The sequence below is a fragment of the Pseudophryne corroboree genome, chromosome 2 (genome assembly GCF_028390025.1).
Source record: "Pseudophryne corroboree isolate aPseCor3 chromosome 2, aPseCor3.hap2, whole genome shotgun sequence".
NCBI lineage: Eukaryota > Metazoa > Chordata > Amphibia > Anura > Myobatrachidae > Pseudophryne > Pseudophryne corroboree.
The window spans coordinates 397103905-397118067 of NC_086445.1; the positions used below are offsets into that span (position 1 = coordinate 397103905).

Consider the following 14163-nt stretch of genomic DNA (forward strand, 5'->3'; position numbering starts at 1 on the left):
AAGATGTAGGGGTCCCCCCGTATTTTTAAAACCAGCACCGGGCTCCACTAGCCAGGGACATAATGCCACAGCCGGGGGACACATTTATGTAGGTCCCTGCGGCCGTGGCATTACCCCCCCAACTAGTCACCACTGGCCGGGGTTCCCTGGAGGAGTGGGGACCCCTTAAATCAAGGGGTCAACCCCCCTCCAGGCACCCAAGGGCCAGGGGTGAAGCCCGAGGCTGTCCCCCCCCATCCGTGGGCTGTGGATGGGAGGCTGATAGCCATGTAAGTAAAAAAAGAATATTGTTTTTTGTTGTGGAACTACAAGGCCCAGAAAGCCTCCCCCGCTTGCTGGTACTTGGAGAACCTCAAGTACCAACATGCAGGGAAATAACGGGCCCGCCGGTACCTGTAGTTCTACAACAGAAAAAATACCCAAATAAAAACACAACTCACACACCGTGACAGTAAAAATTTATTAAAGCACACTGACACACTCACACATACTTACCTATATCCCACGCCGGTCACGTCCACTTGTCCAGTAGAATCCAATAGGGGTACCTGTAAAAATGAGAGACACATTACTTACCTACATCCCACGCCGGTCACGTCCACTTGTCCAGTAGAATCCAATAGCGTTACCTGTAAAAATGAGAGAGAGATTACTTACCTACATCCCACGCCGATCACGTCCACTTGTCCAGTAGAATCCAATAGGGGTACCTGTAAAAATGAGAGACAGATTACTTACCTACATCCCACACTGGTCACGTCCACTTGTCCAGTAGAATTCAATAGGGGTACCTGTAAAAATGAGAGACAGATTACTTACCTACATCCCACGCCGGTCACGTCCACTTGTCCAGTAGAATCCAATAGGGGTACCTGTAAAAATGAGAGACAGATTACTTACCTACATCCCACGCCGATCACGTCCACTTGTCCTGTAGAATCCAATAGGGGTACCTGTAAAAATGAGAGACAGATTACTTACCTACATCCCACGCCGGTCACGTCCACTTGTCCAGTAGAATCCAATAGGGGTACCTGTAAAAATGAGAGACAGATTACTTACCTACATCCCACGCCGGTCACGTCCACTTGTCCAGTAGAATCCAATAGCGTTACCTGTAAAAATGAGAGAGAGATTACTTACCTACATCCCACGCCGATCACGTCCACTTGTCCAGTAGAATCCAATAGGGGTACCTGTAAAAATGAGAGACAGATTACTTACCTACATCCCACGCCGGTCACGTCCACTTGTCCAGTAGAATCCAATAGGGGTACCTGTAAAAATGAGAGACAGATTACTTACCTACATCCCACGCCGATCACGTCCACTTGTCCAGTAGAATCCAATAGGGGTACCTGTAAAAATGAGAGACAGATTACTTACCTACATCCCACGCTGGTCACGTCCACTTGTCCAGTAGAATTCAATAGGGGTACCTGTAAAAATGAGAGACAGATTACTTACCTACATCCCACACTGGTCACGTCCACTTGTCCAGTAGAATCCAGTAGGGGAATCTGTAAAAATGAGAGACAGATTACTTACCTACATCCCACGCCGGTCACGTCCACTTGTCCAGTAGAATCCAATAGGGGAATCTGTAAAAATGAGAGACAGATTACTTACCTACATCCCACGCCGATCACGTCCACTTGTCCAGTAGAATCCAATAGGGGTACCTGTAAAAATGAGAGACAGATTACTTACCTACATCCCACGCTGGTCACGTCCACTTGTCCAGTAGAATCCAGTAGGGGAATCTGTAAAAATGAGAGACAGATTACTTACCTACATCCCACGCCGGTCACGTCCACTTGTCCAGTAGAATCCAGTAGGGGTACCTGTAAAAATGAGAGACAGATTACTTACCTACATCCCACGCCGATCACGTCCACTTGTCCAGTAGAATCCAATAGGGGTACCTGTAAAAATGAGAGACAGATTACTTACCTACATCCCACGCTGGCCACGTCCACTTGTCCAGTAGAATTCAGTAGGGGTACCTGTAAAAATGAGAGACAGATTACTTACCTACATCCCACACTGGTCACGTCCACTTGTCCAGTAGAATCCAGTAGGGGAATCTGTAAAAATGAGATACAGATTACTTACCTACATCCCACGCCGGTCACGTCCACTTGTCCAGTAGAATCCAATAGGGGAATCTGTAAAAATGAGAGACAGATTACTTACCTACATCCCACGCCGATCACGTCCACTTGTCCAGTAGAATCCAATAGGGGTACCTGTAAAAATGAGAGACCGATTACTTACCTACATCCCACGCTGGTCACGTCCACTTGTCCAGTAGAATTCAATAGGGGTACCTGTAAAAATGAGAGACAGATTACTTACCTACATCCCACGCTGGTCACGTCCACTTGTCCAGTAGAATCCAATAGGGGTACCTGTAAAAATGAGAGACAGATTACTTACCTACATCCCACGCTGGTCACGTCCACTTGTCCAGTAGAATCCAGTAGGGGAATCTGTAAAAATGAGAGACAGATTACTTACCTACATCCCACGCCGGTCACGTCCACTTGTCCAGTAGAATCCAATAGGGGTACCTGTAAAAATGAGAGACAGATTACTTACCTACATCCCACGCCGATCACGTCCACTTGTCCTGTAGAATCCAATAGGGGTACCTGTAAAAATGAGAGACAGATTACTTACCTACATCCCACGCCGGTCACGTCCACTTGTCCAGTAGAATCCAATAGGGGTACCTGTAAAAATGAGAGACAGATTACTTACCTACATCCCACGCCGGTCACGTCCACTTGTCCAGTAGAATCCAATAGCGTTACCTGTAAAAATGAGAGAGAGATTACTTACCTACATCCCACGCCGATCACGTCCACTTGTCCAGTAGAATCCAATAGGGGTACCTGTAAAAATGAGAGACAGATTACTTACCTACATCCCACGCTGGTCACGTCCACTTGTCCAGTAGAATTCAATAGGGGTACCTGTAAAAATGAGAGACAGATTACTTACCTACATCCCACGCTGGTCACGTCCACTTGTCCAGTAGAATCCAGTAGGGGAATCTGTAAAAATGAGAGACAGATTACTTACCTACATCCCACGCCGGTCACGTCCACTTGTCCAGTAGAATCCAATAGGGGTACCTGTAAAAATGAGAGACAGATTACTTACCTACATCCCACGCCGATCACGTCCACTTGTCCAGTAGAATCCAATAGGGGTACCTGTAAAAATGAGAGACAGATTACTTACCTACATCCCACGCTGGTCACTTCCACTTGTCCAGTAGAATTCAATAGGGGTACCTGTAAAAATGAGAGACAGATTACTTACCTACATCCCACACTGGTCACGTCCACTTGTCCAGTAGAATCCAGTAGGGGAATCTGTAAAAATGAGAGACAGATTACTTACCTACATCCCACGCCGGTCACGTCCACTTGTCCAGTAGAATCCAATAGGGGAATCTGTAAAAATGAGAGACAGATTACTTACCTACATCCCACGCCGATCACGTCCACTTGTCCAGTAGAATCCAATAGGGGTACCTGTAAAAATGAGAGACAGATTACTTACCTACATCCCACGCTGGTCACGTCCACTTGTCCAGTAGAATCCAGTAGGGGAATCTGTAAAAATGAGAGACAGATTACTTACCTACATCCCACGCCGGTCACGTCCACTTGTCCAGTAGAATCCAGTAGGGGTACCTGTAAAAATGAGAGACAGATTACTTACCTACATCCCACGCCGATCACGTCCACTTGTCCAGTAGAATCCAATAGGGGTACCTGTAAAAATGAGAGACAGATTACTTACCTACATCCCACGCTGGCCACGTCCACTTGTCCAGTAGAATTCAGTAGGGGTACCTGTAAAAATGAGAGACAGATTACTTACCTACATCCCACACTGGTCACGTCCACTTGTCCAGTAGAATCCAGTAGGGGAATCTGTAAAAATGAGATACAGATTACTTACCTACATCCCACGCCGGTCACGTCCACTTGTCCAGTAGAATCCAATAGGGGAATCTGTAAAAATGAGAGACAGATTACTTACCTACATCCCACGCCGATCACGTCCACTTGTCCAGTAGAATCCAATAGGGGTACCTGTAAAAATGAGAGACCGATTACTTACCTACATCCCACGCTGGTCACGTCCACTTGTCCAGTAGAATTCAATAGGGGTACCTGTAAAAATGAGAGACAGATTACTTACCTACATCCCACGCTGGTCACGTCCACTTGTCCAGTAGAATCCAGTAGGGGAATCTGTAAAAATGAGAGACAGATTACTTACCTACATCCCACGCCGGTCACGTCCACTTGTCCAGTAGAATCCAATAGGGGTACCTGTGAAAATGAGAGAGAGATTACTTACCTACATCCCACGCCGATCACGTCCACTTGTCCAGTAGAATCCAATAGGGGTACCTGTAAAAATGAGAGACAGATTACTTACCTATATCCCACGCTGGTCACGTCCACTTGTCCAGTAGAATCCAGTAGGGGAATCTGTAAAAATGAGAGACAGATTACTTACCTACATCCCACGCCGGTCACGTCCACTTGTCCAGTAGAATCCAGTAGCGTTACCTGTAAAAATGAGAGACAGATTACTTACCTACATCCCACGCCGGTCACGTCCACTTGTCCAGTAGAATCCAGTAGGGGAATCTGTAAACATGAAAGACAGATTACTTACCTACATCCCACGCCAGTCACGTCCACTTGTCCAGTAGAATCCAATAGGGGTACCTGTAAAAATGAGAGACAGATTACTTACCTACATCCCACGCCGGTCACGTCCACTTGTCCAGTAGAATCCAATAGCGTTACCTGTAAAAATGAGAGAGAGATTACTTACCTACATCCCACGCCGATCACGTCCACTTGTCCAGTAGAATCCAATAGGGGTACCTGTAAAAATGAGAGACAGATTACTTACCTACATCCCACGCTGGTCACGTCCACTTGTCCAGTAGAATCCAGTAGGGGAATCTGTAAAAATGAGAGACAGATTACTTACCTACATCCCACGCCGGTCACGTCCACTTGTCCAGTAGAATCCAGTAGGGGTACCTGTAAAAATGAGAGACAGATTACTTACCTACATCCCACGCCGATCACGTCCACTTGTCCAGTAGAATCCAATAGGGGTACCTGTAAAAATGAGAGACAGATTACTTACCTACATCCCACGCTGGCCACGTCCACTTGTCCAGTAGAATTCAATAGGGGTACCTGTAAAAATGAGAGACAGATTACTTACCTACATCCCACACTGGTCACGTCCACTTGTCCAGTAGAATCCAGTAGGGGAATCTGTAAAAATGAGAGACAGATTACTTACCTACATCCCACGCCGGTCACGTCCACTTGTCCAGTAGAATCCAATAGGGGAATCTGTAAAAATGAGAGACAGATTACTTACCTACATCCCACGCCGATCACGTCCACTTGTCCAGTAGAATCCAATAGGGGTACCTGTAAAAATGAGAGACAGATTACTTACCTACATCCCACGCTGGTCACGTCCACTTGTCCAGTAGAATTCAATAGGGGTACCTGTAAAAATGAGAGACCGATTACTTACCTACATCCCACGCTGGTCACGTCCACTTGTCCAGTAGAATCCAGTAGGGGAATCTGTAAAAATGAGAGACAGATTACTTACCTACATCCCACGCCGGTCACGTCCACTTGTCCAGTAGAATCCAATAGGGGTACCTGTGAAAATGAGAGAGAGATTACTTACCTACATCCCACGCCGATCACGTCCACTTGTCCAGTAGAATCCAATAGGGGTACCTGTAAAAATGAGAGACAGATTACTTACCTATATCCCACGCTGGTCACGTCCACTTGTCCAGTAGAATCCAGTAGGGGTACCTGTAAAAATGAGAGACAGATTACTTACCTACATCCCACGCCGATCACGTCCACTTGTCCAGTAGAATCCAATAGGGGTACCTGTAAAAATGAGAGACAGATTACTTACCTACATCCCACGCTGGCCACGTCCACTTGTCCAGTAGAATTCAATAGGGGTACCTGTAAAAATGAGAGACAGATTACTTACCTACATCCCACACTGGTCACGTCCACTTGTCCAGTAGAATCCAGTAGGGGAATCTGTAAAAATGAGAGACAGATTACTTACCTACATCCCACGCCGGTCACGTCCACTTGTCCAGTAGAATCCAATAGGGGAATCTGTAAAAATGAGAGACAGATTACTTACCTACATCCCACGCCGATCACGTCCACTTGTCCAGTAGAATCCAATAGGGGTACCTGTAAAAATGAGAGACAGATTACTTACCTACATCCCACGCTGGTCACGTCCACTTGTCCAGTAGAATTCAATAGGGGTACCTGTAAAAATGAGAGACAGATTACTTACCTACATCCCACGCTGGTCACGTCCACTTGTCCAGTAGAATCCAGTAGGGGAATCTGTAAAAATGAGAGACAGATTACTTACCTACATCCCACGCCGGTCACGTCCACTTGTCCAGTAGAATCCAATAGGGGTACCTGTGAAAATGAGAGAGAGATTACTTACCTACATCCCACGCCGATCACGTCCACTTGTCCAGTAGAATCCAATAGGGGTACCTGTAAAAATGAGAGACAGATTACTTACCTATATCCCACGCTGGTCACGTCCACTTGTCCAGTAGAATCCAGTAGGGGAATCTGTAAAAATGAGAGACAGATTACTTACCTACATCCCACGCCGGTCACGTCCACTTGTCCAGTAGAATCCAATAGGGGTACCTGTGAAAATGAGAGAGAGATTACTTACCTACATCCCACGCCGATCACGTCCACTTGTCCAGTAGAATCCAATAGGGGTACCTGTAAAAATGAGAGACGGATTACTTACCTATATCCCACGCTGGTCACGTCCACTTGTCCAGTAGAATCCAGTAGGGGAATCTGTAAAAATGAGAGACAGATTACTTACCTACATCCCACGCCGATCACGTCCACTTGTCCAGTAGAATTCAATAGGGGTACCTGTAAAAATTAAAATGATACTTACAAACTGCAATCCACAGGAGGAGAGAGAGAGAGAGAGAGAGAGGGGGGGGGGGGGGGGGGAGACTAACCTGCTGCTGCTGCTGGGGAGACCGGCACACACTGCAGGGCCACGACGGGAGGACGGAGCCGGCGGAGGAGGGGGAGAGCCGCACACCGCCGCTCCTGGCAGCGGAGGAGGATGGGGCGCACACTACAGACGCCAATAACCGCCGGGACAATTAACACACACACACAATTAACACACACGCACGCACACTGTCCCACACACACAAATAGCACACACGCACACTGTCCCACACACAATTAACAAACACGCACTGTCCCACACACACACAACACACTCACACTGTCCCACACACACACACACACACTTAACACACGCACACTGTCCCACACACACAATTAACACACACGCACACTGTCCCACACACACACAATTGATACACACGCACACTGTCCCACACACACACAATTAACACACACGCACACTGTCCCACACACACACACACACACACACACACAATTAACACACACTCAAACTGTCCCACACACAATTAACACACTCACACTGTCCCACACACACACACACACACACACACACACAATTAACACACTCACACTGTCCCACACATACACAATTAACACACGCACACTGTCCCACACACACACAATTAACACGCACTCAAAACTGTCCCACACACACAATTAACACACTCACACACACAATTAACAAACACGCACTGTCCCACACACACAATTAACACACTCACACTGTCACACACACACACACAATTAACACACACACACAATTAACACACGCACACTGTCCCACACACACAGTCACACACACACAATTTACACACACTCAAACTGTCCCACACACACAATTAACACACTCACACTGTCCCACACACACACAATGTCCCACACACAACACACACGCACACTGTCCGACACACACACACTTAACACACACACACACACAAAATGTCCCGCACCCCCTTCCCGCTCACCTGCACTCACTGCTGTTCAGGGCAGGGGCCGCACGCCCCCCCGAGGTCGCGCACGCGCATGCGCGCACCTCCGCGGTCGCGATCGCGTACACACAGTCACTTTGCAGGGGGGAGTAGGGGGAGGCTCCTGGCTGCCGCTGCCTGTCTATTGTGACAGGCACAGCAGCCGGGGAGACAGGGAAAGCGCCGCGGGTAGCGCCGGCGGAATCCCTGAAGCATGGGGCGAGTGGGCCGTGCAGGTGCCGGTGGCGCCCCCCTCTGTTGGGGCTGCCATGGCGCCCAGGGCACGTGCCCTGCTCGCCCCGTGCTAGATACGCCTCTGGCTGTGGGCACAGTGGTTCGCTGCGCTTGCCACAGGTTATATTCTCCCTCAATGGATGTTATGTACACCATTACAGGGAGTAAAGCCTGTAGCGGCAGCATTTCACCGCCTGTCGGGATTCCGGTGTCAGCATTGTGACCGCCGGAATCCCGACAGGCGGTTTCGGGATTGCCTCCAAACGGGCGAAAAAATACACTGAAAAAAAGAAAGTGAAAAATCAGAGTGAAAATGGGGAAATCAGCCTGTACCTCAAAAAATGCTAAACTAACATAGGACAATAGTAAAAAAGTGTATTATGGGTGTCATTCCGAGTTGTTCGCTTGTTATTTTTTTGTCGCAACGGAGCGATTAGTCGCTAATGCGCATGCGCAATGTCCGCAGTGCGACTGCGCCAAGTAAATTTGCTATGCAGTTAGGAATTTTACTCACGGCATTACGAGGTTTTTTTCTTCGTTCTGGTGATCGTAATGTGATTGACAGGAAGTGGGTGTTTCTGGGCGGAAACTGGACGTTTTATGGGAGTGTGTGAAAAAACGCTACCGTTTCTGGGAAAAACGCGGGAGTGGCTGGAGAAACGGAGGAGTGTCTGGGCGAACGCTGGGTGTGTTTGTGACGTCAAACCAGGAACGAAACTGACTGAACTGATCGCAGTGGCAGAGTAAGTCTCGAGCTACTCAGAAACTGCTAAGAAATTTCTATTCGCAATTTTGCGAATCTTTCGGTCGCAATTCTAAGCTAAGATTCACTCCCAGAGGGCGGCGGCTTAGCGTGTGCACTGCTGTGAAAAGCGGCTAGCGATCGAACAACTCGGAATGAGGACCTATAGGTGATATTAATTATATTTGGGGTACTTAAATTGGGTCAAATGGCTGTTAAATGCATTTTTTTAAAAATGGAAAAATATTATAAAAGCAAGTTGTTGTTTTTTTTAGCAAAATAAATGCTCATATTGAGTTTGGGGTACATAAAAGTGGGTATAAGTATATATTTGGGTCATTTTATGGGACTTGTAAAAACAAAAAAAAACAAAAGGTGTAAACAGGTTGACTACTCCCACCTGCAAGCCTAATATCCACTCATAAAGCACCCCAATATACCTATCCTATACCTTTAATCCCAAATCCTATCACTTCGCATTTTTTCACCCCAAAACTGACATGTCATTATTGGCCAATTAAAAATAATGAAAATCTTCTAAGTGCCTAATTAGTGATTAGGAGGGGTGTCCCAGGGGTTCTGAACAGGGGCGTTTTAAGAGAAGAGGGGGCCCGTGTGCAGACTCCGGGTGGGCCCCCTCCTCTCCATGGCACCATAGGCTCCGGCACTGTGTAGGAGTCTACTGCGCATGTGCAGGTCTCCGGAAACATGGTGCCCACCATAGTCCGAAGACAAGTTTTGTACTGCATATGTGCGACGGCCATTTTTGGTGGGATTTTTGTGGCGGCCGCAGCGTTCGTCGCAAGACTCCAGAAACGTAAGTATTACAACAACATGGGTGCAGTGTGTGTGGTGTGGGTCCTGGACCCGGGGCCTTTATCGCCGCACACACTGCACCTATAATAGAAACGCCAATGGTTGTGAACAAAATTCCAACGATTTTTACATTAAAATAGGGATTTTCCCCAAGTTTTCCTCTGCTCAGAGTAGTGAAACTTGTGAAAAATTATTGTTGGAAAAGATTTCTCTGCCTATTAGTTAGTGGTTTTTCACGATTTGCGGTAAAAGTCAGGTTTTTGTTGCGCGAAAATTGGTTATCGCGGCTAATAGATTACCCCTCTTAAACATATATTCAATTGAAGTTGAAAGCTGACGTCTGTCGAAAAGACGGCAGTTTTCGACTTTTTCTAGGTGGAATAGGTCGGAACCACTTTCGATCTAACCCCAAATTATTCGACAAGTCAAGGAATTCGACTTGTCGAAAAGCACGTGGATCGGCGGAATAGCTGCCGATCCGCGTGCTTGTGTCCCCTTTTCGACCATCTCAATTGGACTTTAAAAAAAGTCGAAGTGAGATTCGGGAGCAGAGATGGGGAGAGCCGCGGGCAGACGGGGGAGAGCAGCGCAGGAGTGTCACAGCCGCCGCTCACAGCAGCATCCAGCCAGCTGGAGCTGGGTGGACGGTGCCGTGAGCGGCGGCTGTTATGCGGGAGCAGAGACAGGGGAGAGAAGGGTGGGGGGGGGGGGGGGGTCTTGCTTGCTGGTGGACGCTGCCGTGAGCGGCGGCGGCTGTGACATCCTCCGGCTACGCTGCTATAGCCGCTTCTCTCCCCCGTCTGCCCGCGGCTTTCCCCAGTCTCCGCTCCCGCATCTCAATTTGACTTTTTTTTAAAGTCGATTTGAGATTGCATTGAATAGCCCAGGTTGGATTTATTCCGACAAATGAATATCGGAATGGATCCCACTTCAATTAAATATACCACTTAGCCTTTTATTATGTTCATGTGCTGGTTTCACAGTTTGCTCACAAATATCAGACTGTCTGGTGCAGAATATTTATTCTGCTATCAACCTACAAAGGGACAGAGGCAGCAGGCAGGGAAATCACATACAGAGGGGGAGGAAGGGGGGTGTTAATGTGTTATAATGTGTGGTATATATTATTAGTGATGGAATAAAGGAGTCACATCCTGCAGCAGATGTAGGGTACTTGATATATAGTACAGGTTGAGTATCCCATATCCGAAATACGGAATATTCCGAAATACAGACTTTTTGAGAGAGTGAGATAGTGAAACCTTTGTTTTCTGATGGCTCAATGTACACAAACTTTGTTTAATACACACAGTTATTAAAAATATTGTATTAAATGACCTTCAGGCTGTGTGTATAAGGTGTATGTGAAACATAAATGAATTGTGTGAATGTAGATACACTTTGTTTAATGCACAAAGTTATAAAAAATATTGGCTAAAATTACCTTCAGGCTGTGTGTATAAGGTGTATATGAAACATAAATGTATTCTGTGCTTAGATTTAGGTCCCATCGCCATGATATCTCATTATGATATGCAATTATTCCAAAATACGGAAAATCCGATATCCAAAATTCCTCTGGTCTCAAGCATTTTGGATAAGGGATACTCAACCTGTAATAGTGATGGCATAAAGGGGGCACATCTTGCAGGGAATGGAGGGTATATATCAATATATAGTATTAGTGAAGGAAAAAAGAGGTACATGAAATATAATAATTGCATATAAGACTTTTTTCTTTTCTTGCGGACCACACAAGACTTCGACCTTGATTATTCGGCCCAGTTGGGATTTTGAGTTATTCCTGAATTAAGTAAATTGTGTTTTATGTCATCCTTAGGGTGTGTACACACGGTGAGATTTTTTTCTTCCAATTCTGACTATATAGTCAAAATTGGAAGAAAAGTTAGTGCAGATCGCAAGGTGACAGTCACCTTGCGATCCCGTTCGATGCCGATGCGCGGTCCCGCGCGGTCGGCATCGAAAGAAAAGATAGACTGTGCAGGCAAGTCAATTTTGACTATCTCTATAGAAGAGATAGTCAAAATTGACACTTAGCCAAAATCGCACATAGCCAGTATCGCAAGCACACTCATTATGTGCTTGCGATACTGACTATGTGCCGACCTGGCCCCTGTCGCATAGTGAGAATTGGGCATAGCCCGAATCTCACCATGGGTACACACCCTTAGGTTCATTCATGTGGTGAGGGACAGGATTTGCTTCTTCTTGTCCACGTATTTTATGATTAGAAGCCACAAGCGCTGGTTTTGCCTATTACATTGACCAGAAATAATTTTAATTGGTCTTGGACCACCAACACAGGACACCCCTGCAGTGCCCCGAGGCACCTGAGGGTGCCATGGTAAACAGTTTGGGAACCACTGGTGAAGTGTCTTGTTTTTTTTTTTTTTTGTTTGTTTTTTAATTGGATTTCATGCAATTTATTGAAAGTGTTTCTTGTTCTTTCTTTTATTTTTTCAGTTGTATAACTTTTTACGATTCTGTGAAATGCTTATCAGGAGTCCTTCAAAAGTCAAGAAAATAAATTTATTGACTTCAAGGGATGATGTGAGTTGTTGTTGTTTTTGTTTTCTGATTTCTTTAAAAGAAAGAAAATCTGTGTTTTATCTGTGACAAACAATAGTGGTTCTTCTGTTAATTGAATGTATAGATTTTTTCCAACAGAGCACTGGTTAAAGTCTTTGGGCGGTATCTTATTAGCTGCGATGAGTTATCGCCGCTAAAGGATTCCCAACACACACAAACATGGAGCCTATGTAACTACTGCCGGGACCAGTCTGCGTAGCCATTGGCCTAACCTTAAACCCGATGTTCCTCGTTCTTGCTAGTAGGTTGAGTATGTGTACGCACTGCGAATGAGTTGCAGTGGCTCCAGTGGACGTCTCTTTTCAAGCTTCACTTGCTGATATCTGTAGTTGCATTGCGTAGAAAATCAGGCCCCTTATTACCCACAGGTTTCATCGTACCTGGGGCTATTCTGTTAGATACCCCGAGCAGCCTCAAGGTAGCAGTTAACACTTTTCTATTTTCTCAGACCTCCTGGAGGTGCAAACAGAAATCAGCACTAAATGCTGTATCAATGCTGCTCTTGGGTTAATTGCAAGTCTGTAATTGCATTTGCCCCATAAATAATAGAAAACAGACATATGGGGGGTGGAGATTCACTTGTATTTTGGGCTCCCTGCACCCGAGGGAGCACTAATATGCGAAAATCCTGTTTTCCCAGCGCTGGAACAAACATTTTACTTTTTGCAATATGCCGCAGCAGGGCGGGATTAAACTTTTCAATTGCTCCTAAATCGTTAAAACAAAAAAAGTGAGGACGTGACGATATTGGCAAGTGGGGAACTGTTCATGAGCGTTGGGAGAGGGCAGTGCTGAGACAAAATGACGGAATGGGAGTCTCAGTGGAGATTGGGACAGTAGTAAGTTCTCCACAGTGAAAGTATTTTTAGCGTGGTTTTACCACGTGAGAGCAGTATCAAGTGGAAATGGGATAGACTTTTGTACAGTGGCTTTTGTTTCTTTTCAGTGGCTCATACATTTCAGTTGGATTTCCACATGTAGCACACATGCTGGAACCAACAGTGAAATACATGGGCCAGTTACTCTTTCTAAAATATAACTCTTCAAATAAAGTTGTTCAACATAACTACTGTACTTTCCTATTCACAACCTTATGGTAGACACCCTATTAAATTGATTTGGCCATTGAAATTAATGGGTAAAATGTCACTATATAGGAGTGTATTTACTAATCATTGGGTTCTAAAACCCAATATATGCCCAAAATTTAAAAGAGTAATGCTTTTTTTTAGCAGTGGTTTGCTAGTAAAATCATTGCACTTTAAAAATCATTCAGAATCAATAAGAATAATCACAGTTTAATTGATTGTACCTTAATCACTCTTTTTGATACTGGTAATAGGAAAATGGTAAAGACCAACAGATGAGTGGCCTACAAGAGATCAAAAAGTCACTGCTGGATTATGGTGTAATACTAGATGTCACCTTCTCCTCCATCCATGATCGGGAAATCAGGTACAGTAAGAAATCTTGTTGCATATAAAACTGTGCAGTAGTCCTCTGCACATTTCTACTTAATTCAACATTGTAAAATCCCAAGATCTGAAAATATTCAGACATATACATTCAGTCTGAGAAAACACTATGAATGCGTAAGGTATATTACTAAACCACTCTATTGCAAACAGCTGAAACTCCTATGGCTTCCTTTTTCAGTTAGCCTTTGATTTCAGTGTTTATCCCACTTTTGTTC

At 45.5% G+C, this 14163-nt stretch overlaps 1 protein-coding gene across 4 annotated transcripts in view; it reads left to right on the forward strand.

Moving 5' to 3' along the window:
* The window catches only part of MITD1 (microtubule interacting and trafficking domain containing 1), an 86053-nt gene that overhangs the window by 58561 nt on the left and 13329 nt on the right, over positions 1-14163 (forward strand). For all 4 annotated transcript variants that reach the window (XM_063953360.1, XM_063953362.1, XM_063953359.1 and 1 more), the window contains exons 4-5: positions 12345-12431; positions 13813-13925. In XM_063953360.1, the coding sequence (XP_063809430.1) occupies positions 12345-12431; positions 13813-13925 (200 nt within the window). The remainder of the gene's footprint in view (positions 1-12344; positions 12432-13812; positions 13926-14163) is intronic.